The following is a 26320-nucleotide window of genomic DNA, read 5'->3' on the forward strand; positions in this document are numbered from 1 at the left end:
CGGGCTTGAAACGGGTTAGTATATTTTCCCGTTCATGACCATTGTTCTTATAGAATACCTAGGGGTAAGGTATAACATGTACAGATGCATTTTCTTTCTTTTCTGGTGCCAGTGCCCTAAACATTCCCTGAGATTACAGAAAATTGATCTTAAGGACGAATAGTAGAAGAAATTGAATCAACTGTTCATACAGCTCTGTCGCCTCAATCTTAGCGATTTGTTTTCATAAAACGATAATATAACATGTATGCATGTTTGTATTGTGTTGATACCTCCCGTAAAGATATTTTGGACAATGAATATTAAACATTTTTGTCGAAAAACAACTAGAATGCGGGAGATTGGTTCATGCTTTTACAAAAAAGAAAAGAATCGCAAAGGGCAATTGTTTATTCTATAAATTGTGCCATTTGTTAATTTAATACATTATATTAACTACATTTACTAGCTTTAAGCTTGCTTAAATAACTCGTTTTAACCTGTCTGTACAATGATATTGCAATGCCCAGTCCCTGTGAAAGGCTGACACTTTACAATCTGGTAACATGCAATTGTTTGAAATCATGTCGTTTAGGATCTAAGCTGCGAAAAATCAACAATCCTCCATGCACGGCAACATCATCGTTTGGAGTTACAATTGAAAGAAAACAGGTTTCATTCTATTAAATCATGTATTAGTAAAGATCGTTTTGAAGTATTTAACAAAACTTATATAATTAAACATTCCACCTACTAAAGGCGTTCGTTGCTTCTATATATAAATGCATAAAGATAAGTATCACAAAGACAGGAATATACATGTACATACACTGTATACACGAATAATCACATAACAACATTAAATAGTGACAGTAAAGGTAAAGTTTAAGGTTTCTTGATTTGGTTGGGTAGTTGGCGAATGGATGGAACAATTTATTTCTAGACGAGTCATCATAACCTTCCTAGCATCCAGTCTAAGCCGATGTTGCAGGAAAAATAAATCACCCAGCACGCACTGACAACTAGCCGGGTTATCAGCCTCGGCTGGGAATCAAACTTCGATTGGTCGCATTGTAATCCCACTTGCGAACAAGTTTGTCACTGGCTCCCTGGTCGTTATTTACTTTATTTCTTTACAAAGCTTCTTATTGTTTCAATCATGCAATTACAGTTTTTAAAAAAAACTTCATTTTAAAGACCTTTGTTTTTTATTTGTTTCAAAAATCTAAACACGTATTCATCATGACGTAACTATCATTTTCAATTCATTTTAGTCTTGACAAACTTTCGGGGAGATAACTAAGGTCACAGCTTGGGAGTAAGCAAGGCCGTACAAATTCGATTATTTCAGACAACAACCCACTATAAGTGAGAAATAGCAGGCCACAAGATTAAAAGTGTGAAACTCCTGAATTCTCGACAATTTTATGTATCGCTACAGATTTGGTAAATAATCATGAACAGAGTGACATGCGAATTCAGAACGATGGAACTATCTGCAGAGCATAAGTTTGGAACAACGAGATTATGTTCGTTGTCTATCATACCGGGAAGTTAAAGCGAAGCGAAACATATGAAAGTAACAGCATACACAATCATTTAATAAAAACAACTGTTAATATGTTCTCTTTTTCAGCGGGTAGTCGTCTTTATAATTGGGCATTTCATCAAGGTCCAGTTGTGTCTCGTCGTCCACAGCATTAGCACGGTGCTTTATAACGAGAAATAATTTCAGTAGCACTGCCGCTGATATCAGGAGAAAAACACACCCAACACACACGCAAATGATATAAGGAAGGTTCAGTCCTACAGGAAAATGTACAAGTAAAACCTAGATAAATAATATAATAGTTACTTCATAAATAAGGCACGCTAAGTACATTCGTAGAACTGAGATGCCAAATGCCAGAAGGCTTTTTTCAGTTTTAATGTTTTATTTCTTTTCCAATTAATAAGTTTCTTTTGCTGGTGCGCTATAAAGAATTACAATGTATGTGAGTGAAGATAATTGAATTAGAAAACATATATTTTAAACTTGATTTGTTAAGTGCAAACATAACATTTATGTAATGCTTTGTGCACGCCACTTGAAATAAACAAATAATCTGGCAAAAGCTACTTACCTTGATACAACTCCGGTTCTGTAAGAGGAAAAATAGCATGTTATCTTTGATCTATCCTATTTCCTTTATTAAGATGCTACAGAAATAAATTAATTAATTGAATTTCCTCAGTAAATTCTAATGTAAATATCATCTAAAGTCTGCATAACAGGTTTCATGAATCATGAATGTATCGTTTTATTGATAAGAAGAAAGTAAAACAAATTGTTGCAAATGCATCTCCTCCAAAACATTATTATTTATTTAAACGCACCGTTAAATGAGCTCATGTTCCTTATTTCTGTGAAGTTATTTTGTCTCAATTTATATTATTAGAAGAAGATGGAAGCAGGTTTTCAGTTTTTTATTTAAAACTGTAATTCTTTCATGTGGAATTCTCTCAAACATTCATGTCACACAGCATTATTTTGGCTTTGATAGATATACATCGTCCCCTACATCGTGCATATGCATAACGGAAGAGAAGGCATAGTAGGTCTACAAGAGAAAAAATTTGTACATAATGATAATATGATTATTAATTGGTATTAATTGATATACCGCTTCTGACAGTGAACGCTGTTAGGTGATGCGACTGGCACATAATGGATCCATCTTTGCCTGTAGCAGTTGTAACGCCGACCTGGCTGTACCTTTTCAAGAAATCGTCATAGTACCAGCACTGACCACGTGGACACTGTGTTCCCAGGTTCATATTAACCGTACCTTCCAAATTATACACTGAAATACGCTCACCTGTCAAATATATAAAACAATGTATGTTTAACATTATATAAAGCACATGTATCAAATTCTACCATATACCAAACCCTAATCTGTATGAACAACACGTCTTTCTACGGGAAACGACCATAATTTTCCTCGATTGTAAGAAATAGCATGCGACTACCGTCAGTCATGCTATTAGACTTTGCACTTACAGTAAAATTATGAAATAAGATCATGTTCATCTAATTAGCAGCTATTGCTGTTTTTCTTTCGGGAACAGTTCTGATCGTGGCAAATCTGACAGGCTATCAGGTAATGTGCCTTTTGGTTTGCTTAAATAATTCAGATACTTAGAACTTGACCATCTTATGTGATTGTTTATCTATCAAAAAAATCATGATTGTAAAGAACCTTGTTCGCCAAGAGTTAATAAGTATCTGAAGTAAATTTATGTGTATTTCATTCGCGGTCCTTATTCAGGCGAAAATTAATAAAAGCAAAGAAATTAAAAAGAGAAATCAGCAAAAACGCTCTTGCTATTAAATGTTCTGAAATGCCAACAATCAAGTTTTACACATTATTTATCAGTAACTTCATGAACAAATATCTACATATTAGCTACAAAATAGTAAGTATATCCAATCAGGACAAGTATGTGTTCATTTATAACATTAAACACACACACGTAATCATGATCAATTATTTAATACTACCTTGTTTTTGCAATTATTATTTATGACATCTAAACATCAAAACACTGAAACATTATTTTGATCTTGCTCAATTTATACAGGAAGTTAGCCATTATGATCAATACAAGTGTAAACAGCGACACAGTTTCTGTCGATTTCTATAATTGCATATATGTCTTCGAATTTGATATCAAAATAACAAATAATGCATTATGGATTTCTTACGATATCATTTATCTTCGGCTGTAGGATTTTTTCAGTGTTAATGTACTTTTGTTAGCATATCGCTTTATTATGGTGGTATGTTTAGGACATGCAAATATTTTGTTTCGAATAAATTATGCCGTGCGTACGACATCTTATCTGGAGCGCTCGACATCTTATCTGGAGCACACACGACATCTTATCTCGTGCACACGACCTCTTATCTCGTGCGCACGACATCTTATCTCGAGCGCTCAACATCTTATCTCGTGCTCATGACATCATATCTCGTGCGCACGACATCTTATCTCGAGCGCTCGACATCTTATCTCGATCGCTCGACATCTTTTCTCGTGCGCACGACATTTTATCTCGAGCGCACGACATCGTATCCTGTGCGCTCGACATTTTATTTTGAACGCTCGACATCTTATCTCATTCGCACGACATCTTATCTCGAGCGCACGATATCTTATATAGAGCGCTCGACATCTTACCTATACATACGACGATTGTTCAAATATGAATGCATCTAGAACGTTATCTCGCTCAATAATGCGAAAATCACGAGGAAATTAAGATTATTGGGTAGATAAACATATAAGCTTTACATTGGTACCACACCCATTAAAATCTGTTCACTTTAGTTGTGTCTATCGCTCGCGAAACATTGCCTACTCGTGTATACTAATACAAAAATGGTTGGAAGAAGGTCAGCGTACGCCGCTGAAATACGGTCCTATATTAAGAATCGCTGTATTCTTGGCATAGGGTGTAAAGACATTTTGATGAAATATGTTCTGTTTACGGGCATAATGAAATGTCTTTTTTGACAGTTATTCGTTGGTTTAAGAAATTCAAATGTGGGTTAATTTCAACAGAAGATGCACCATATGGCCGTTGGCCGAAAACAGCAACGTCTGCCAAGATGGTTGCTAGAGTGAAAGAAATAGTTGCTACTGATGCAAGATACACCGCTAGGCAAATAGCTAGTATGGTTGGCATCTCATTAGGAGCAGCTCATACAATTCTGAAACGTAATTGAAAATGAGAAAGATCTGTGCTAGATGAATTTCCCATCTGTTGAAAGATGAGCAGAAAAAGGCACGCGTGAAATGCGCAATATTGTTGCTTAAACAGTTTCCAAATTACAATGCACGGTCTTTCGCAAATGTCTTCACTGGTGACGAGACATGGGTTCACTTTTTTGAGCCCAAACGAAAGATTCAGAACAAAATATGGACAACGAAGTCTGGCAAAAGACCATGTATTGCAAAGCGGACCATGAGTGTCAAGAAGGTAATGTATGCCATATTCTTCACAAAATCCGTAAATGCGAAGTTTTACAAGACTAAAGTTCTTCGAAAACCGAAGAAATATTTCAAAAATCGAAGACCCGCAACTGGTTTGGCCAGTGTCAGATTGCTACATGACAATGCATCATCGCACAAGGCGTCCATTGTATAAGACTTTCTAAAGCAGGAAAGGGTTGTTGTGCTCCCTCACCCTCCTTATTCGCCTGACCTTGCCCCATGTGGCTTCTTTGTGTTCTCAAGGCTCAAAAATACCTTTCTGGTCGAAAATTTGTGCAGCGCAAACACCTCGGTTCTGCAATATTCCAGTGTCTTCATAGTATACCTAGCAAAGACTATGAAAATGCCTTCAAGGATTGGATTAGAAGACTGAAACTTTGCATATATGTTGGAGGTGAATACTTCGAGGAGACCAAATAAAATTTTTATTGAAATCTGCCAAGGATACATTTTCATGTGCTTAGATGTATTCATATTTGAACAATTCTCGTATTAAGCTACTTTATGGGTATTCAGGTCATCAGTATGACTGCCACCGTTTTAGCTTTTGTTTCGTTTATACTTTTGTTTGCAGGGTATTAATTTATATACACAAACTGAACAAAAAATGCCAGCAAACATTTGGTGATGACGCAATGGAATATATTTAAGTCCTTGACAAAATAAAGATTTAATATGTAGGCTTCGCCCAAATATCAAAGAATTTCCCCGTGTCCCCTTAATTCATGTAATTTTAAAAGTTTTCTGACAATGTGAGATTTGATGCTATCAGTCAAACTGCGATTAGTAACTACTCTAACATGCAGAAAGCATCATTAATTACGTTCTTTTAATTTTGAAGATAGGATGTCAAAATCCATGTATTCTGACATATCAATATAAACTGATATAATGAACGGAGTATTTTACATGATAGATTGGTTTTCAGAACAAGGTCAGGGCTCCAGATAAGATGCGTATTAGCGTAAATTACGCTTTGAAATAATGCATATACGCATGTGCGATCATTTTTAAGCGTATAAAAACGTATAAGAAACTAGAAAATGCTTTTGTAAAAAAGCGCATGTCTCCCCCAATGCAAAGTCCTATAGGCAAGAAGTCAATAGGGGTCAGAAGCGAACGTCAAAGAGACACTGATGGTTGGCTGCAATCGGGATCATATACTTGGCATGTCCAGTCATCCCGCTAAATTTCAACACTCTTGGCCTAGTGCTTCTCAAGTCACTGTTCAGGCTCTTGTGACCTTGACCTTTGATCAAGTGACCGCTAAATAAACAGGGGTCATCTACTCTGCATGTCCAATCATCCTATTAAGTTTAAACATTCTAGGTCAAGTGGTTCTCAAGTTATTTCCAAAAAATGATTTTACATGAACAGCCCACTGTGACCTTGACCTTTAATAGACTGACCCCAAAATCAATAGGGGTCATCTACTCTGCATGTCCAATCATCCTATGAAGTTTCAACATTCTGGGTCAAGTGGTTCTCAAGTTTTTGATCGGAACTGATTATCAATGTTCAGGCCCCTGTGACCTTGACCTTTAACGGAGTGACCCCAAAAACAATAGGGGTCATGAACAATCATCCTATGAAGTTTCAACATTCTGGGTCAAGTGGTTCTCTAGTTATTGTTTGGAAATGGTTTTCAATGTTCAGGCCCCTGTGACCTTGACCTTTGACGGAGTGACCCCAAAATCAATAGGGGTCATCTACTCTTCATGACCAATCATCCTATGAAGTTTCAACATTCTGGGTCAAGTGGTTCTCTAGTTATTGATCAGAAATGGTTTTCAATTTTCAGGCCTCTGTGACCTTGACCTTTGACGGAGTGACCCCAAAAACAATAGGTGTCGTCTACTCCAGCAGCCCTACAATCTTATGAAGTTTGAAGGTTCTAGGTCAAATGGTTCTCCAGTTATTGCTCGGAAATGAAGTGTGATGTACGGACGGGCGGACAGGGCAAAAACAATAATATGTCTCCCCCAGAGGGGGGGGGGGGACATAATTACAGAAACTCCTGCAATGACTTTTTACTACTAGCGTAAACAAAATCTGAATCATCTAAAGGCTTTACATAACAAAGCACGGTCAACATTAATTCTCCCACACAGAACGTACACAAGCATTGAATGGTACTTTATAAGTTAAACTATATTATATACCCAATGCATTCGTAAATCAAATAGTTGGGAAACAATATTGATGGTAACGATAGTGTATTTTAAAGCGGTGTCGATTTAAAATATCAACCTCCGGTGTAGAGTAAACAACAAAATGTCTCTTTCTAAGATTGTAAAAAGTGAACAAACACTACGCATCTTTAAACCAACAAGAACGATCATTAAAACATATTTAAAGCTATATTGAGTATTCTATTGGATTCAGTAGCGGTGTTTTAAGCCAAAGTAAGCCAAGGGAGAACAAAAAGCAAAAACTTGAATGTTGAATTGAAACTGAACTGCAAACAAATTCATGGGTGTTACACCAAATTAATAAATATGTTATAGAACCGTTTTCTTTTTTGTTTTCACATTTACAAATTTTCAGGAGTAAAATTACTCCTAGTAAATTTTAGACTTTACCATTTTACTCATTCACAAAAATTATGATGAGTAAATACTCATAGGCCAAAAAATATCTGGAGCCCTGCAAGTTTTGGAAATATTTCAACAAGGGAGATAAGCCCTTAATAAGAATAAATAAAGCGTACAATGATCTGATCACGTGGGATTAAAGAATTTCACATTCCTTTTATCTTGTCAATGATACGAGTAAGAACGAAAGTATTTGGAAAATAATATTTAGTACTAGAAGAATATTACAATAAAACATAGGTGCAAAGTTATTGCAACCGCCGATATATTACAATATATACAAACAAAGAGACATTATATCAGTATTATTAAACAAACATCGAAGAAGAAGGGGGATATGGCTATGTTCATTGTCGGTTGGTCGGCTGGTCGGCAAATACTTAGGTTTGAGAATATGTTGGTCTATAGTAGTCAAATTTTCTGGATGATTGTCTGTGATCAGTAGAAAACAATTTGATAGGTAAAAGTAGACTGAAAACAGTTTCTGACCAACAACATGCTTGAGAACCCTTAAGCTTAAACTTGTATTACTTTCTATCAGTATTGACAGCCAAAGGACAAGGTCACAGTGATCTCGCTCCTATGAGTAACTGAACAATGCTTTTGCCTAAGAATGTCATACATTATAGTGAACTCAAGAAGGAAAGCCATTCTTGAGCTGCAGTTGGAGAATAGTTTGTTGACAAAGGACTGCTATACTTCATAAGTCAGGAGATGACACTGTTCGAAGGTCAGTAGATGAAATGTCAACATTACGCTGGCATTGTGACCAAAATAGTTTATTTTCAACAGCTTGAGAATGCTTACGGTTATGGATATGAGCCGCACCATAAGAAAACCAACATAGTGCATTTGCGATCAGCATGGATCTGGATCAGACTGAGCGGATGCGCAGGCTGGTCTGGATCCATGCTGGTCGCAAATGCACTATGTTGGTTTTCGCATGGTGCGGCTCATATCAAACTTCTGTTTCGTGATCAGTATAATAAGAGAAACCGTTAGTGAACACAGCATGGATCCTGACCAGACTGCGCGGAATGCGCAGGCTGGTCTGAATCCATGCTGGTCGCAAATGCACTATGTTGGTTTTCGCATGGTGCGGATCATATCAAACTTGTTTCGTGATCAGTATAATGTTTATATTAATAATTATTTCTAGAAAACATGATTCCTCACAGACACGAATGTCGACAATCTGATGAAAACTGATCAAACTTTTGCATAAATATAACCGAAAAAGCGGTTTTTTAACTTATCCAGAAACTGTTTCTTTCCAAACACTATTTCCCAACCAGTTACGTACTTTTTTGTGCAATTAAACTTTGTTAAAGATACAAGAATACCTAAAAGGTAAAAATGATGTCAGATTTCGGATTTAAAGGTACATATTTTAGAATATATTAATAAGTATTCAAATATGATAGCAAGTACAAACTTTAATCATATATTTGGACTTGAAAACAGTTGCAGTGATTACTTTGTTACGACAGATTTTGAAGAGATGTGTTTCGTTTACTTTTCTCTATATTTTACGTTAATTCTATATATTATGCTCACAAACCATTATATAAAGCACACATTTAAGGTATAATTGAAAAGTCAAACATTTACTTTCAGCTGATAATTACTCTAAGTAAGAAAGGAAGGTGTCGAGCCAATGTTATTAAAGTGTATATTCAAACAGATTTTAACGTTGCAATAAATGTCTGGAGTCCTCTTCTGCATTATGAAATCATTCGTCTTGGAGAGGGAATATAATATCACTACTTTCACATGTATATATAACACATACAGAAGATATTAACAAATGATATTTTCTACTTTAAGGCCTCTGGGTCGCTGAACTCCATTCACTTGTCCTTTACGACCTTGACTTTGGATAAAGTATCATTCAGAAGAGGAAGGTCGTTGGTTCTACCAAGGTGCAAGCCAATGCCTGAAACAATAACCGGAGCCTTCCTGTACCATAAAAAAAGCTGAAAGAGTCACCATCTGGCCTATATTTTGTCAAAGCGACATTAACCCCAACCCCTAAAAATGTGTAATTGTTGAAAAGACACAATATATCTTTTTTACCCGACAAAGGATTAAATAAATCAACATAAACGTATTTGCTGCATTCTTTGTCTGCTCGTCCGAAAGCTAGGTCTGGTGGCTCGGATAAATATTCCTCGATCTTAAGCGCTACATTGTTACATTTCTGTGAGCTTCCACAGGACCACTGATCACGATACCTGCAAGATGAAGCACTGTGTACGTCAAAGAATTTTCTTTCAACTTAAAAGTTGTAACTTTGTGCGCATTTAGAATTTCAATGAATTCTATAGGAAGAGCTTGCTTTTTGAAGCGATCAAATTTTACCAGATTTGTTTTGTTCATGAAATGTTGTGGAATGTGCAATAGCCCCCGCAAGCACTTCCTAGCACAGGCACCTGTGCGGAGTCTAAGTGTTGTGGTTTCAGACAAGAAGATTTTTAAACTTGTTTTCCTATATGTCTATGTAAAACTTGGGACCCCCGGGGCGGGGCCATATTTGACCCTAGGGGGATAATTTGAACAATCTTGGTAGAGGACCACTAGATGATGCTACATACCAAATATCAAAGCCCTAGGCCATGTGGTTTTGTACAAGAAGATTTTCAAAGTTTTCCCTATGTAAGTCTATATAAACCATGTGACCCTCGGGGCGGGGCCATATTTGACCCTAGGGGGATAATTTGAACAATCTTGGTAGAGGACCACTAGATGATGCTACATACCAAATATCAAAGCCCTAGGCCATGTGGTTTTGTACAAGAAGATTTTCAAAGTTTTCCCTATGTAAGTCTATATAAACCATGTGACCCTCGGGGCGGGGCCATATTTGGCCCTAGGGGGATAATTTGAACAATCTTGGTAGAGGACCACTAGATGATGCTACCTACCAAATATCAAAGCCCTAGGCCATGTGGTTTTGTACCAGAAGATTTTCAAAGTTTTCCCTATATAAGTCTATATAAACCATGTGACCCTCGGGGCGGGGCCATATTTAACCGTAGGGGGATAATTTGAACAATTTTGGTAGAGGACCACTAGGTGATGTTACACACCAGATATCAAAGCCCTAGGCCCTGTGGACAAGAAGATTTTTAAAGTTTTTCCTTTTGGTTGCCATAGCAACAAGAGTTCTGCATGGAATTAAATTCTTTAACTAATTTTGAAAGGGGGCCACCCAAGGATCATACCTGTGAAGTTTGATGTAATTCTGCCCAGTGGTTTTTAAGAAGAAGACTTTATTTAGAAATTGTTGACAAACGACGGACGACGTACGACGGACATCAAGCGGTCACACTAGCTCACCTTGTCACTTCGTGACAGGTGAGCTAAAAACATGCTACAAAAGCAGAATACTATTTGAAGATTCAGACAATCGTTTTCTATAACATATCCTTGTCTGTAAACGTAAAATGTTTAACTGATACAGGTAAGTTTTTAGGGTTCTTTTGTCATTTCTTTCTTCTGACATAAACTAGGCGTTCGGTGTTTATTGTTTTATCGAGTTATTAACACTTATAACTAATAAATAATAAAGTTCATTTTACGATGTTTTCTCAAAACAGTAGTATAGAAGTTTCTGTCAGAGTGTGTTTGATTTTTTTTTTTTTTTCGTATTTTGTTTTATCTAATGTTTGGCTTAGAATTCTGGATGTTCTTGTAAAGACACTTTTATGCCAGAACACGTATGCTTGCCCTAGAAAATCATTGTTCATTTCAGATAGTGCTGACGTGTTGATGTAAGATTTCCAGTTTAAAGCCTGTCTACGTACTGTTTTAATACCATTTTCGTGATAATCGCTCAGTATTTCATGATGGCACTGATTATGTGTGCCATGTTACTCCGACGACCATCCAATGTCAAAATACCTGGCAAACAAACACGTTAAACAACTTCTTCTTTCCATAAAATAAGCTATCAGTAATAACTTACTTGCTTTTAAGTTCCTCGGGAAACTCTAAGTCTAGGTCAAATACTTCTAAATCATCAAGTGCATTTACAAGATATTTATGTTTACCCCCATTTTCAAGTTCTACTGATTCAAAGTCTCCTTCTTGCATTAGTTTTATCTGAAACGAGATATATTAGGGTTGTCACAACATATTTAAAGTTTGGTTTGCTCTAGGTTTTATAGGTTACACGATAAACAGAAAATAAGCAAGGTGTAAAGAATTCTATATCCGACCCATCTGAATTTTTTAGTTTATTTGATATACATTACGATGTATTTCAATGAAATGTCTGTTATGACACTGTGGTTAGTTAACCCAGTGTTTGTTTGTTGTTTTTTTTTTGTATCAAAACCAACATGCTCTTCGCAGGTAAGGGGCGACATTAGACCTATAATTTTTCTTTTGAGATTTCGTCTCATCCATCGATAATAACATGCCACCTCTCAGTTCGCATACGGAGTCAGCTGGCTGGCGAGGGATTGTGGAGGCAATGCAGTTGCATGGTACTACACAAGATCTCCCACGTTAAGGACTTATCGCATTTGACATTGTCGTCGAGTAACAAAATATGAAATATAGAATAATATATAAATGAAATATAGAATAATAAAAGTTCATTGTGTAATGGTTCAACTTAATATCTTCTTTATTCACCAGCAATATCCATACGCCTTAAAATATGTTGCGAACATATTAAGCGCAAGCCCGCCTGCTTAGCTCAATAGGAATAGTTCAGTCCTATGGAGCGCGGAGTCGTGAATTCGAACCTCAGGAAAGGCGAATGTTCACCGTGACGATTTGATGAAAGCCATTGTGTCTGAAACCAATCGTCTTCCACATCTGATTCATGTGGGGAAGTTGGGAGTTACTTGCGGAGAACAGGTTTATACTGGTACAGAATCCTGGAACACTGGTTAGGTTAACTGCCCGCCATTACATAAATTTAATACTAAAATATACCTTGATACAAGCCAATTTGTCTTCGGCGACCCGGTATAATGGACCAAGTTTCTTCGTGCTTTCCATCAAACGCTTGGTATTTTGAAGAATTTTCTGAAATTATGTAGGAAATGTTTGGTTAGATGGTCACACTAGAAAATCAGTTTGACATCTTGAATTTGGCTTTCAGTTTGTTTGTCAGTTAACCATTTTTCAAGAGCATTGTTCTCATTTCTGGAAAGATAAGTAAAAGTGCCTTCTACTGCAGAGATATAGATATTTATAGGGTTTTCGGCAATTTATGTGAATTACTTGTAATTTACTATTACTCATAATTATTTCCATGCGTTTGTTGATTTGACATTCTCTTTAAAATTTACTTTATCGGTTTGGTTTCTTTTTCCTTGTAGATACCTTTATCTGATCGACGTTAAATGCAATGGCTTTACTTTGCTTGTCCGCACGACAAAGCTTATCCAGCATGGAGACCAGATTGTTAGCTAGACCTTCTGTCTCCTGTTTCTCTACTTTCTCAACTTTAAGTCTGCCGAAACTTTTCAATGAACGTTCTGAAAAAAGTAAAACTCTAAAATATTTAGAGAATAACCATTGATAATAGTCAGATAATGGTAAACATGATACCATAATAAGTCGGTTTTGTCTAAGTTCTCAACATAACTGATATTACAGTACGATTATATCAACCTTGCAATATTTAAAACAATATATACATAATGGAATATATTGAAAATCTTATACTTATAATATTGACCGACACGTTCAATATAAAATACGATCCTCTTTATCATAAAATTCAAATGAGCTCGGATAAAGATTTACAAACTCTTCATTGACGTCTTATCCGAATAATTTGCATTTATTTTTAAGGATTGTTTTAACACATACGTATATCATCATTGCTAGGATCTCCGCTGACAATCTGCCTGATAAGCCCAACGGCTTGGTTATTAAATAAGTGATCTGCCTCGTCTTCCTCGTCTTCAGCCATTTCTGACATCAATGCCAAAGCTCCTAACAAATCACCTTGGAGATAAAATCGGTCGTTTATCAATAAATGTGATAATTTATAAAGTTATATATATCTGACTTCTAAAAATTCTAAAGCTAAAATTTGGGTCAATTAAATTAAATGATACACTTCCATTTCAGCTCTTTTATGACGGTGACGGAGACAGTTTAAAGCTGATGTGAACACCCTTTAAATCCCATTCCATGGAGGATGACAGTACTGCGGTAAAATGAGAAAGTACAATTGTGACATGTGCTGGATTTCAATAAGCGATCTTTGGGCTGAAAAACAGGTAACTTACAAACAATACCATAGCTCTAAAAACGAACAGACATCTGAAGAAAACGTTGGTAATAGAAGCAGTAGTATAATCATATTCACTGCAACTGCTATGGAAACTGTCCGACAAAACATGCCTGATATTTTTTGTTATCACGTCAATAACCTGATAAGTAATTTGTCCCGCCCATATAGACGGAATAGGATTTTACATCAGCTCCATTCCAAATTCAATTTTATTATAGAGTCCGGATTTAATGTTATATGTAGACAGGTTCTATAATTTCAACGAAAAATTTCCTTAGTTCAGTCTGTCTCCATCTTTATCGAACAGACAATAATGCTTAATTAATGACGTCATTGTGTAACAACATCATGACATCACAACGTTTACATGGGTCGATTCTTGGAAAAAATTAATAAACTTACTGTGCATTCTTGATTTATATCTACTATTAGACACTTTTGCATCCAAGTAATCAAAAAAAAATGGCTTAAGCTAGTCTATGGTCATTTCTTTTTTTGGAACAATGTAAATTTTGAGATTAAAATCTATCTAACCGAGTCTAGAAGAGAAATTTTCAGTGCTTAGGACACGTATCTGTCTGAGTGAAATGTTTTAGAAATGTAGAAATAAAATATGTTCTGATTTATTCAAGAGGAGAGTTTTTGATTTTTACGCAGTTGGAGTAAATTTTATTGTTGTTGTTTTTATTTTTTATATAAAGCATATTCAATTCAACAAGGCTTGCGTATTATTTCGTTCAGATGTTACAGTTACGGATGAATTTTCAAGTCCGTAAAATTTGAATTTATTTATTTTTTGTTTCAGAAATCATTTTTTATAAAATAAGATCAAAAGAAATACGCTCTTCTAGGTAGGTTTTACGGGTTACACGATAAACAGAATAACAAGCTACTGTATTTTTATATTAATGTTATCAAGTTTGGCAGATGTGGTCGGAAGGTGTTCGGGAAACCTCGCCCCTTCTGGCCCATATCAGCCTTGCGGCCTGATATCATATCAAACGTCTATCTTCTATTTTTCACTATATTCTTATTTATATGTACCGATTAAGTTCATTCACATTTGTTTATTGCAATATCTTTAAAATGCCTGTGCGGTGACTAGATTTTGTCTGTTAGACATACGTCGCTCTGGAGTGTTTAGTGTAGAGACTCATATCAAAGGAAAGGGGTAAACATCTGCCTTTGTACAGAACTGTTCTTCTCTTGCGATGACATTAACGGCGCTCTTGCGATGACATAAACGGCGCTCTTGCGATGATATTAATGGCGCTCCTGCGATGACATTAACGGCACTCCTGCGATGACATTAACGGCGCTCTTGCGATGACATTAACGGCGCTCTTACACAGGCTGTTTTCGTATACATTAATTCACTGTGGGACATTAACGCCATTACACAGGATTTCCTAAAGTGAATTCATTCAATATGCAGTACAATTTCCTAAAGAATATTATATGCTACAATACTAAATATAATGCCAAACCTATTGTTTACTTTTAATTCGTTTCTTACTTATTTTACCTGTTTGTTTTAAACTTTCAACTGTTTGTGCCACTGTCTTGTCTTGCACTGCCTTTATAATCGCCACTTCGGTAGAATTAACCGACAATGAGTTTCCTATGCTGTCTAGTATCTGCAAAAGCACACATGATAGCGATGTGCACATACATACATTTCGGGGTCATTTTTTTCTGAATTGACAGGACGCTGTCTTTACTATTTTTTAATGACTAAAAAAGCAGAAACGAACTCGAATACCCATATTGCAAAATTTTCAAATCAAAAGTTCCAGTTTTTCCTTTATCATGTAAAAAGAAAGAGCCAAGAAAACCCTATTCATCACTGCAAGTTATAATAAACAAATCTTTGAATTACTCAGTTGGTAAAATATTGAAACAATACAATCAGACACAGAGTCTTGCCGCACATGTGTTTCCCTTAAATAATACGTCACAAAAGTACTGCAGTTTTGTAAAAGATCCATTTTGAAGGTGTGGCTTGTCAGTTATTAAACATTAACATAATATTGAATTGGTTTTAACGTATTAAGTCCATAATTGGCAACATTAAGAATACATAAACACCATAAATGAGAAACGTGTGGAAGGAGTGTGTGTAAACTTATTAATTTCCAAAACATGAATAATGTTCATCCAACCAATTCCAGATATAAGACATTCATCACCTAGACAATCTGCAAATAGGGATAATACAAAATAAATTCTTTCTAATTCTAATTAAATGTATTCAAGATAAATGTACAAAGGTGTACCTTACTACGTGATCTAATAAAAAAGTAATCAGAACTGTTCTTTTCAGGTGTGAAAAAAAATGTCTTTATTTTTTGTGTTTGACCTTTTATTTTACAGACATTTTTGCATAAATTAGAATAAAATTTAACAAAAATATTGTCGAAAACACAATTTTTATAAACATTATGAAAAACTTCAGTTAGGAAATGTGTGTACGCAATACGCAACCAATCTAAGTAAAAAATAAATCAAAGCCCTGAAAGAACTGATAGCCAGTGCTTCCTGAGTGATATTTCAACCGATACACCTGGAGAATCAATTTTTCATTGTGCATAGACCGGTCATGATTTGAGCAATGTTGGTAGAGGTCAACTAGACAATGCTACATGCCAAATACCATTGTGGTTCAAGACAAGAAGATTTTTAAAGGTTTTCCCTAAACAACTCTATGTAGACTAAGTTTGCCCCAGGGTGGGGCCAATTGCAACCCTAACCATAACCATAAACCATAAACCTTAACCCTAGAGCGGAGTGATTCCGAATATTTCAAATGTGAATATAAAGTCCATAATTATTCTAGAATCCGTTGCTGATTGGGGTGTTGTTTTTTTATTGTTGTTTAAAACAGTAGTCCTCAGTTGCTCACACACTCACACAATACCAAAACTATAACAAGAGGACCATGATGGTCTTGAATCGCTCACCTGTCCCCACGTGACCCAGTTTTGAACTGAGTATGACGTCGTTTTTTCTATTATTTGACATAGTGACCTAGTTTTTGAGCTCATGTGACCCAGTTTTGATCTTGACCTAGATATCATCAAGATAAAAATTCTGATAATGACCTAGTTTTTGAACGCACGTGACCTAGTTTTCAAGGTTTTTCTGTTTTTAGACCTACTGACCTAGTTTTGGACCGCACGTAACCCAGTTTCGAAGTTGACCTAGATATCATTAAGGAGAACATTCTGACCAATTTTCATAAAGATCCCATGAAAAATATGACCTCTAGAGTGGTCACAAGCAAAAGTTTACGCACGGACACACGGTCGCACGGACGCACGGACGACGGACGCTGCGCGATCACAAAAGCTCACCTTGTCACTTTGTGGCAGGTGAGCTAAAAATAAACATAGGACTATTTTTAACACGTCCAGACTATATGTGTGATGCGGTCACATAGAAACAGAAGGAAAACTCAAACGACGCGAGGTTGGAACTTGGTAGCTGATTTAGAGCTATAGCCAGTTGTTAAAACCCTGTCTAAAATGTCAGTGGTTTTGATTTTCAAGTAATAAGATTTCAGATCGGATACTGGCTATCGATACTGGATTTTTACATACCTGGCATCTGTTATATGTTGGATATCCTCATCAATTTGTGATACAGATGAATTTCCCAGTATCAGATATGCATGTTTGATTGAAATGTTCATTAATATAATACTCAGATTATTTAAAATTGCTTGCACGACATCTGACTGATGTATAACTTTTATCATATTATCAGTAAAGATATGCAGTTAAAAGTAAATAGAATTTGTACCTTACATCTAAGGAACACACTTGTTACACCTTGCTTAAAAACCGGGACGATGAAGGTGAAATAAAGTGCTGATGTAGCACTGTAAAGATGTAATTCTCTATCCCCGGCAGTGCATGTTGTAGACCACAATGTCACACCTGGGTCTTGGGCACAGTTACTAAGCGAAACCGAAGACTAGAGGGGAAAAAAGGTAAAATAAAAGTTGCAACTAAATTACGATATAATGTTAATGGCGTATAAAAAACTTGAAAATATTCGTGATACTAATAGCTTGCGATAATATGAAATTCTGGTGTATTTCGTTTTATCATGTGTATATATGCTGTTTTCTCTTCCATACAGGTATATGCATTTGCGTCATGTGACCGTCAAATATATTTCCATACTGGATACAATTACATTCCATATTGGACGATATTACAACTTTGGTTCGAATCTCTATGTTGAATAATGACCAATACAAACACTTGATGCAATGTTTCCAGATAAATTCACGTCTGTCAGTAGTTTGCTGTCACTTTTCAATTAGAAAAATAAGCATAAAATTAAGAGATTATTGAGCATAGCCCTATACAATACGGGATATATTCAGACTCGTACTAAAACATATTTAACACAATGGACTTGCCGATTGGCATGTACCAGTATGTTTCCTTTTTTTCCACAGAGTACTCTTCAAACTCTGTCGAAATATTGTATAGAACAATGTTTAATAATAATACAACTTTAAAAAAAAAAACACATAATACCTTACCACACGTAAGAGAAATTAAGCGCATATTGACAGTTTCAATATGCAACTGTAACATCAGGCTATTTCAAGCCTTGCATAAATTATCAGCAATATCATTCTAAACTTGGAGATAGTCCACCGAAACACTAACAGGATTTAGACAAAAGAATGTATCCAAAAGGTGGCAAAAACTTGCAACTTGGACTAAAATGTAGCTATAACTTTTTCAGTGCATTAGGTATAACTTATCAAAATTCACTTTTACATGACATATATCTCATCAAACCTGAAATTATTCACCTGTTCTAATTCTGCCATTGTACTAACGTCCACAGAACACCCTCTGAGAAGTTCATATATATACACATCGTACTCATTAATGGAATAAAGCTGTGTCTTGGCAGTCACATTAAGCTGTATTTTATATCGACTTCCTGGTTTAAGAGCACCTGTTTTAAAAGACAAAATCAATGCTTTAAATCTAATTATAGCATAGATTTTATAAGACGAAGTGTTGATATTACTGAGATCGTTTATAATACGTCATAATGTGATGAAAATAAACGAGAGTTCTTTTTATACTCTAGCTCAAAGTGAATAAAACGACAAGTTGACAAAAGGACGAACAATCCAACATTCTGTTCGTCAACAAACGTACCAGGCCGGATGGTGTACCATGAATAGCCATCAGTAACTTTACTGGCCTTTCCTGTTGTCGTATTGGTAGCATCTACCCAGTCATAAACTGAAATACGAATATTTGAATATGAATATGTCGTTTTAGCGACATCTTCCAAGTCATAAACAAAACTATCAAAGCCTACTTAGTCATAAATTGAACTACTATTATTAAAGCATTCGTTACATAATTTGGCATCTATCAAGCCAGTCATGAATAATACAACACATTTTTGTTTGTATCATAGGCATCTATACGTTCATAAAATGAAGTTATACAACACAAATCTCTGCTATTCGTTAACAATTAATTCCAGCGAATTGAGCCCAGAATAAAAGATCACACTGTATCTAATGTATGGTTGTTTAACAACTTGGTATAAGTTATAATGAAATTGAGTTACTGTACGGAAAAAATCCTAATGTGGCGGCAATAATTTTTTACATGAAAATATTTGTATTTCATTTCAGCGAAATTAAAGGACAAAATAAAGTTTTCATACGCGCTAGGTCATCCCTGAATGCCCATTCTACTGTCACATCAGTACCAACATATGCTTTCACCATGATTTGGACGTCATGACGAAATTTGGTTCTATCTGTGACCCAGCGAATCTGAAAATGAAAGAACGGGTTCAAAAACCTTTATTAAAACACTATTAATTTGATATATATAGATCGAATAGATAAAAAATTATTTTCTAGTTAAACAAAGAAGACCGAAAGTGTATGTTATTATGCAACAAAATCACAGTTTGAGCCGTGCCATGAGAAAACCAACATAGTGGGTTTGCGACCAGCATGGATCCAGACCAGCCTGCGCATCCGCGCAGTCTGGTCAGGATCCATGCTGTTCGCTTTCAAAGCCTACTGGAATTAGAGAAACTGTTAGCGAACAGCATGGATCCTGACCAGACTGCGCGGATGCGCAGGCTGGTCTGGATCCACTCTGGTCGCAAACCCACTATGTTGGTTTTCTCATGGCACGGCTCGTTTGTTTATCACAATTATTATATCATAGCTCTAACGTCATAGGGGCGTGCTGGAAATGAAAAGCATACAAAACAGGCAAATTTTATATGTGGTGGATGCCGTCAAAGGTATAGTGAATCTGTCATTGGTGTTCGGTTAAGATCAGAAAATCCCAACCCGAGGGCGCACCGCTCAAGTCTTAAACGAGGCTGTGCCGAGTTTAAGACTTGAGCGGTGCGCCTGAGGGTTGGGATTTCCGATCTTCACCGAACATCAATGATGGATTCTATTTCTCACTTACCACAACAGAAACAATAAAAACAAGCATGAAAATATGAAACTATTTAAAACGCGGGAAATTGACGTCCGTAAGCAGAAGTGACGTCATGACATTTCAGTGACGCACAATAACAAAGTTCCGCTTTAGTTTTATCGTTTGTAGCGTAACGGTACGTTCTTATCATAAAGTAATGAATTTTGAATCGAGAAATACACTATAAGGAACGGAGAGAAAAGATAAAGGTACCCGATTTTTAATTATTTTACATAAATAGTATGTATATTCAGTGCATGAAGTAGTCCGTTACAGGAGTGTGGGATAACCCATGTGAGATAAGATTTTCCAGCATTTCTAAAAATAGAGATTTTTCTGTCCGATAAGTGAGAAATAGAGAATCCATCATTGGTCTTCGGTTAAGATCAGAAAATCCCATCCCGAGGGCGCACCGCTCAAGTTTTAAACGAGGCTGAGCCGAGTTTAAGACTTGAGCGATGCGCCCGAGGGTTGGGATTTTCGATCTTCACCGAACACCAATAATGGATTCTATTTCTCACTTACCAAAACAGAAACAATAAAAACAAGCATAAAAATATGAAACACTACTTAAAACGCGGGAAATTGACGTCCGTAAGCAGAAGTGACGTCATGACATTTCAGTGACGCACAATAACAAAGTTCCGCTTTAGTTTTATCGTTTGTAGCGTAACGGTACGTTCTTATCATAAAGTAATGAATTTTGAATCAAGAAATACACTATAAGGAACGGTGAGAAAAGATAAAGGTACCAGATTTTTAATTATTTTACATAAGTAATATGAATATTCAGTGCATGAAGTAGTCCGTCACAGGAGTGTGGGATAACCCATTTGAGATAAGATTTTCCAGCATTGCTAAAAATAGAGATTTTTCTGTCCGATAAGTGAGAACACAGGAGTCTGAAATTCTATCAATAAGACCATAGAAGTCTATCTTTATAAAAAATACCCACTATATATAAAATAAACACCAGGAATGAAACGTCAAAAACCCAGGGTCCCCTGAAAATACGCACGGAACACAGGGTGATCGCAATTTAGCGAGCGTAGTTAAGAAATAACACTAACATACACATACCACACTCGACAGCATTCAAATCTGATACACTTTACAAGAGTAATCAGACATTTTCTGAGGTTTTCTGAGATTTTCAGCTGTCGCCGAAGCCATTCGCTGACGTCACAACAATAACAACAATTACAGCGCCGGGATAAAATTAGAAAGCATCAATTCCCGTACTGTCTTACCTTCAAATTACATTAAAGACATTTTCATATTGCTCTATTCATATAAAAAAGTCATTGTACACCAAGTATCAAATTTTACTCCTGAAATTTAGATATTCCGCTGCATCGTAAAATGGATTATCCCAAGAGTAACCTTCCTTTACGGGTTTTCCCAATCAAATTTTGTAAATTATCTTTGTATTGCAAAAGGAATCTAGGGGATATTATAGACTGATGTAAACATATAAATATTCTAATACTTATTTACTCTATGTACAAATTTTAAAGAATAAAATAATTATTTTATCTTTATCCCGGCGCTGTAATTGTTGTTATTGTTGTGACGTCAGCGAATGGCTTCGGCGACAGCTGAAAATCTCAGAAAACCTCAGAAAATGTCTGATTACTCTTGTAAAGTGTATCAGATTTGAATGCTGTCGAGTGTGGTAGGTGTATTTTAGTGTTATTTCTTAACTACGCTCGCTAAATTGCGATCACCCTGTGTTCCGTGCGTATTTTCAGGGGACCCTGGGTTTTTGACGTTTCATTCCTGGTGTTTACTTTATATATATAGTGGGTATTTTTTGTAAAGATAGACTTCTGTGGTCTTATTGATAGAATTTCAGACTCCTGTGGTGAGAAATAGATAATAATTCTTATATTGTAATAGAATCGAAACAGTGGTTTTCTTCTAAATAAAATCATTATTGGTCGTTCGGATGCGTATTATAACTCGGTCTGTTCCCATGTGATATAATTCCTTGCATCTGAACTCCAAACAATGATTAATTTAACGACAAATCACTGTTTGGTATATATTATTTGTTAAATGAAGTTGAAACTGTTACAACCTGTCGACGGTGGTCAACATTTATATCTATGTATCAATTTATGAACACTGTTTGTCTCATTCATAAAGAGCATTGTTGTTTTCATTAGTTGTACTGAAATTTGCATCTAGTAAAATATACAATTTTGTTATTTTTTGTCTTATGTGTAACGTAAGTCGAAACTCAAAATTTCCGAGATTGTATATCGAAATTTCGTCAATACATAACATCCACCTGGAAATATTCTTCCATACGTTCGCAGTTAGACATGTAAATGTGTAAAGACATTCAACTTGTTGCGAAAAGACACTCATGTATACTCCATAACAGGTGTTTGAAATCTGAATATTTTAACTTTTAGCCTGCTGGCGGTAAGTAATTTTGTCATTGCGACCAGTGCAGACCATGATCATGCAGGCTGATCATGGTCTGCACTGTTCTCTATTCAGTCAGTAAATTTTAAATAAACACCCCTTCGAATATTAAATGGTACTGTCCAAACTGAATTATAGACCAGTCCATTTTAAAAATTTACCACTGGTTTGTCACCCGCTTGTGCTGCTAATATGACGTCATCCTCGTTGCTGTATGTTACATTTGTCTTCTCAACGCTGACTGTCAGGGAAATAGTATATTTCTTCCCTGCCTTCATTTTAGATGGTGATATTGTCACTGTGGATAATGTAGTTGAACTGGACTTTGAGCTGGTTACTTTAGCAATGCAGTCCTGTTAAGAGATAATAACTATATCACGGCTAGCAGCAAAATACTGAACGCAAAGTGTTTTAAATCTGTAATTTTTCGCGATAACAGTCTTTATGTGATTCCGGAAATACTGTCCAAGATACTAATAAAATAACTATAAATAAGTTAAAGATGGTCCATCGTATATGGGTAATGTTGAATATATTATCTACTAAATCTATTTATAGAGTTACGTCGCTATTAGAAATGAGTATATAATTGAAAGTATTTGAAAAGCTGAGTATTTCTTTTGATTTCGATATAATTTCCAGTTTTACATTTGCACTTGATAGACAATGGAATAATTTTTAAAAGAAAAACTAAAAAGGGCAGGTTTAAAAACTGTGCGCAGCTTCGAAAGACATCTATTTTTAATCTATCTTGGTTGCACAACCAAGGTAACCAAGGGGCGGTAAAAATAACTTTATTAATTTGTTTTTTACATGAGTTTCGGTTAAATATACAACTCAAAAGGCAAACCCTGGACAAATACAATACAATACTTCTTACATTCATTTAATTCCAAAGACTAAGTTTGTACTTATAAAAAATTTATACTTATGCTAAAATACTTGTATCTTGGTTAGGCAACAAAGACAGGAAAACCACATTTTACAATACCTCCAGTGAAAATTCAGTATTATATTAAATAGATGTAAATGATCAGATGCTAAAGTTTTGAAGAAATTAATTAATTGACCAAACTCTGACCAAGCGCCTTTAAGACTGGCAAATACAGCGATTCAATTCATACTTGAAAGGATCAATTATCCCATATGAGCCGTGCCATGGGAAAACCAACATAGTGGGTATGCGACCAGCATGGATCCAGACCAGCCTGCGCATCCGCGCAGTCTGGTCAGGATCCATGCTGTTCGCTAATAGTTTCTCCAATTCCAGTAGGCTTTAAAAGCTAACAGCATGGATCCTGACCAGACTGCGCGGATGCGCAGGCTGGTCTGGATCCATGCTGGTCGCAAACCCACTATGTTGGTTTTCCCGTGGCGCGGCTCATATTATTAAATCCGCTTTTTCTGAATCTGTATAATATTTCAGACACATAACAAGGTGTGCTAACAATTTAACTGAAGTAAATAATGAATGGTACACATTCCTGTATATCGTCATCCTCTTATAGATAAAAGACAATCATTAAGTTCAAAACTATCAAATGTACACTAAAGAACATTGACATGTATAAATAACATCATCTCACAAACTGTCATAATAGGTCTTTTGTTATTAAAGTAGTACGTTCTAATTTGTTACTATTAAATTGATGACGCCGGAAAAGCGCCACAAGCACTTTGGGTAATACGTTCACTTACTTCTTGTCTGAAACTTTGAATAACACTTACAGTCTTTTTGACACTAAAAACGTAGACATATTTCTGATGATGTACTTTTTTATATGCGTTCCATGTTCAACCGAAATGATGACGCCATGCATAGAAAAAACATTTTGTGGCAAAGCAATAGAAACATGTACACTGAACCAAAAATTTATTGAAAACACAGCGTGACGCACGGATCAAGTCTGCCGGGGTAATGTTTGGTTTTCTAGAAGGAATGACTCCGACCAACGCTTGAAAGTTCCTTCAAATACAGAATTTTATCTTCCGAATCTCGATATCTTGGGATTAGAGCGTCGTAATGGCTGGGCCTCCGGAAATTGCTATATTCCCCAAGAATGAACACTAACATGCGCAACATCTAGTTTTAACAACAGTATATACGTTGGACACAACATAGTACGGAAATGTTTATGATAATTTTTAAGCGCCACGGGAAGTGCATTCAGTCAAAATGGATTATTCAGAATGTTACGTCACTATTTTGACATTGACTCTGTTCGTGTCTTACTGCACATAATATGAATCGTCCTTTTTACTTTTTTACCTACATTGTTATCAAAACTATGCATATTACACAGACACATCATGAATTTAAATAGCAGTACAACTTGTAATTAAACTTTTGAGAATAACAGATTTATTCTGAGAACTTTATGACCAGTCCTTGTACATGCACGTTATTTACGCTTTAGAGAAATTAAAAAAGCAATTGAAGCATATCAGAAAAGAAACAAAAACAACCAAATCTGAAATATCAAAATACTAAATGAGATTTTACCGTGTCACCTGATGAAGAGCAAGCCCACTTATAAGAAACGTTCCCGCCGTCAGGATCATACGACGAACTGCCAAAAAGCGTCACGTCCTTTTGACTAACGTCTACATTGATCATGTCGTTTCCTGTGAATCAGATATTGAACAGGCTAATCTCAGACAATGATATGAATGACATTGAGACATTCTTAAGGTATAGGTCTAATGCTGGTTAATTTTTGTAATATCCTATATCAACTTTAAAATCCTTGCTATTCAAGTAACTTCACGTTTAAAAATCAAAGTAAACTTTGACTTTCATTTAAGAAATAATATATCACATCGGTGATTTGTCGCTGAATAAATCACTGTTTGGAGTTCAGATGCGAAGGAATTATATCACGAGGGCGTAGCCCGAGTGATATAATGCTACGCATCTGAACGACAAACAGTGATTTATTCAAGAGCAAATCACTAAATGAGATATATTATTTCGATTCTAACACGTTATCAAGGACTTTAAAGTACACCTTGTCGGCATGCATTAAATATTTGCCCGTTTTCAATCGGGTTCTTTTCCAGCGCGCCGTTATGCCGCTTGACGCTATGACGTAATAGTTGTGACGTCAGAACAGTGAATTGTTGTTTAATAAATCACTGTCTCCAGCCTTCTTTGTTTAATAGTAAAATGAATCGGATCGTGTTAGAATTAAGTATACCACACTGTATTAGAATATAAGTTTGACGAAAGGAACATTACGATAAAAGATAAAACATGTTTCTAACCTGATATGCGCGCTACCGGATCTCTACATTCAACAAGAAGGGTTTTCGAATACTCAATAGAATTAGAGTTGTCGTTCATGGAAGACACTACGAGGATGTATTTAAAGGTCTCACCGCCTGGAGTGGAAGATTTGTCATGTATAACAAAACGAAGAGAATATAACAAAACAAATATGATTCTTTTCCATTCGTCTAGTCAGATACGTAGTGTTATAAGACAAGAGGGCCAAAATGGCCCTAGGTCACTCACC

General features: G+C 35.8%; 1 protein-coding gene across 1 annotated transcript in view; it reads right to left on the reverse strand.

Moving 5' to 3' along the window:
* Positions 1-385: 385 nt before the first annotated feature.
* LOC123536736 (uncharacterized) overlaps positions 386-26320 on the reverse strand; it is a 52511-nt gene continuing 26576 nt past the window's right edge. Inside the window, exons 13-28 of the mRNA XM_045320117.2 lie at positions 26070-26186; positions 25309-25430; positions 22967-23158; positions 19591-19702; positions 19068-19154; positions 18710-18858; positions 17677-17850; positions 15401-15512; positions 13446-13583; positions 12954-13108; positions 12561-12653; positions 11581-11717; positions 9690-9847; positions 2643-2837; positions 2103-2120; positions 386-1785 (exon numbers count right to left, since the gene is read on the reverse strand). Of these exons, the coding sequence (XP_045176052.2) occupies positions 1595-1785; positions 2103-2120; positions 2643-2837; positions 9690-9847; positions 11581-11717; positions 12561-12653; positions 12954-13108; positions 13446-13583; positions 15401-15512; positions 17677-17850; positions 18710-18858; positions 19068-19154; positions 19591-19702; positions 22967-23158; positions 25309-25430; positions 26070-26186 (2150 nt within the window). The 3' untranslated portion in view covers positions 386-1594. The remainder of the gene's footprint in view (positions 1786-2102; positions 2121-2642; positions 2838-9689; positions 9848-11580; positions 11718-12560; positions 12654-12953; positions 13109-13445; positions 13584-15400; positions 15513-17676; positions 17851-18709; positions 18859-19067; positions 19155-19590; positions 19703-22966; positions 23159-25308; positions 25431-26069; positions 26187-26320) is intronic.

Source organism: Mercenaria mercenaria, chromosome 17 (genome assembly GCF_021730395.1).
Source record: "Mercenaria mercenaria strain notata chromosome 17, MADL_Memer_1, whole genome shotgun sequence".
NCBI classification, from domain to species: domain Eukaryota; kingdom Metazoa; phylum Mollusca; class Bivalvia; order Venerida; family Veneridae; genus Mercenaria; species Mercenaria mercenaria.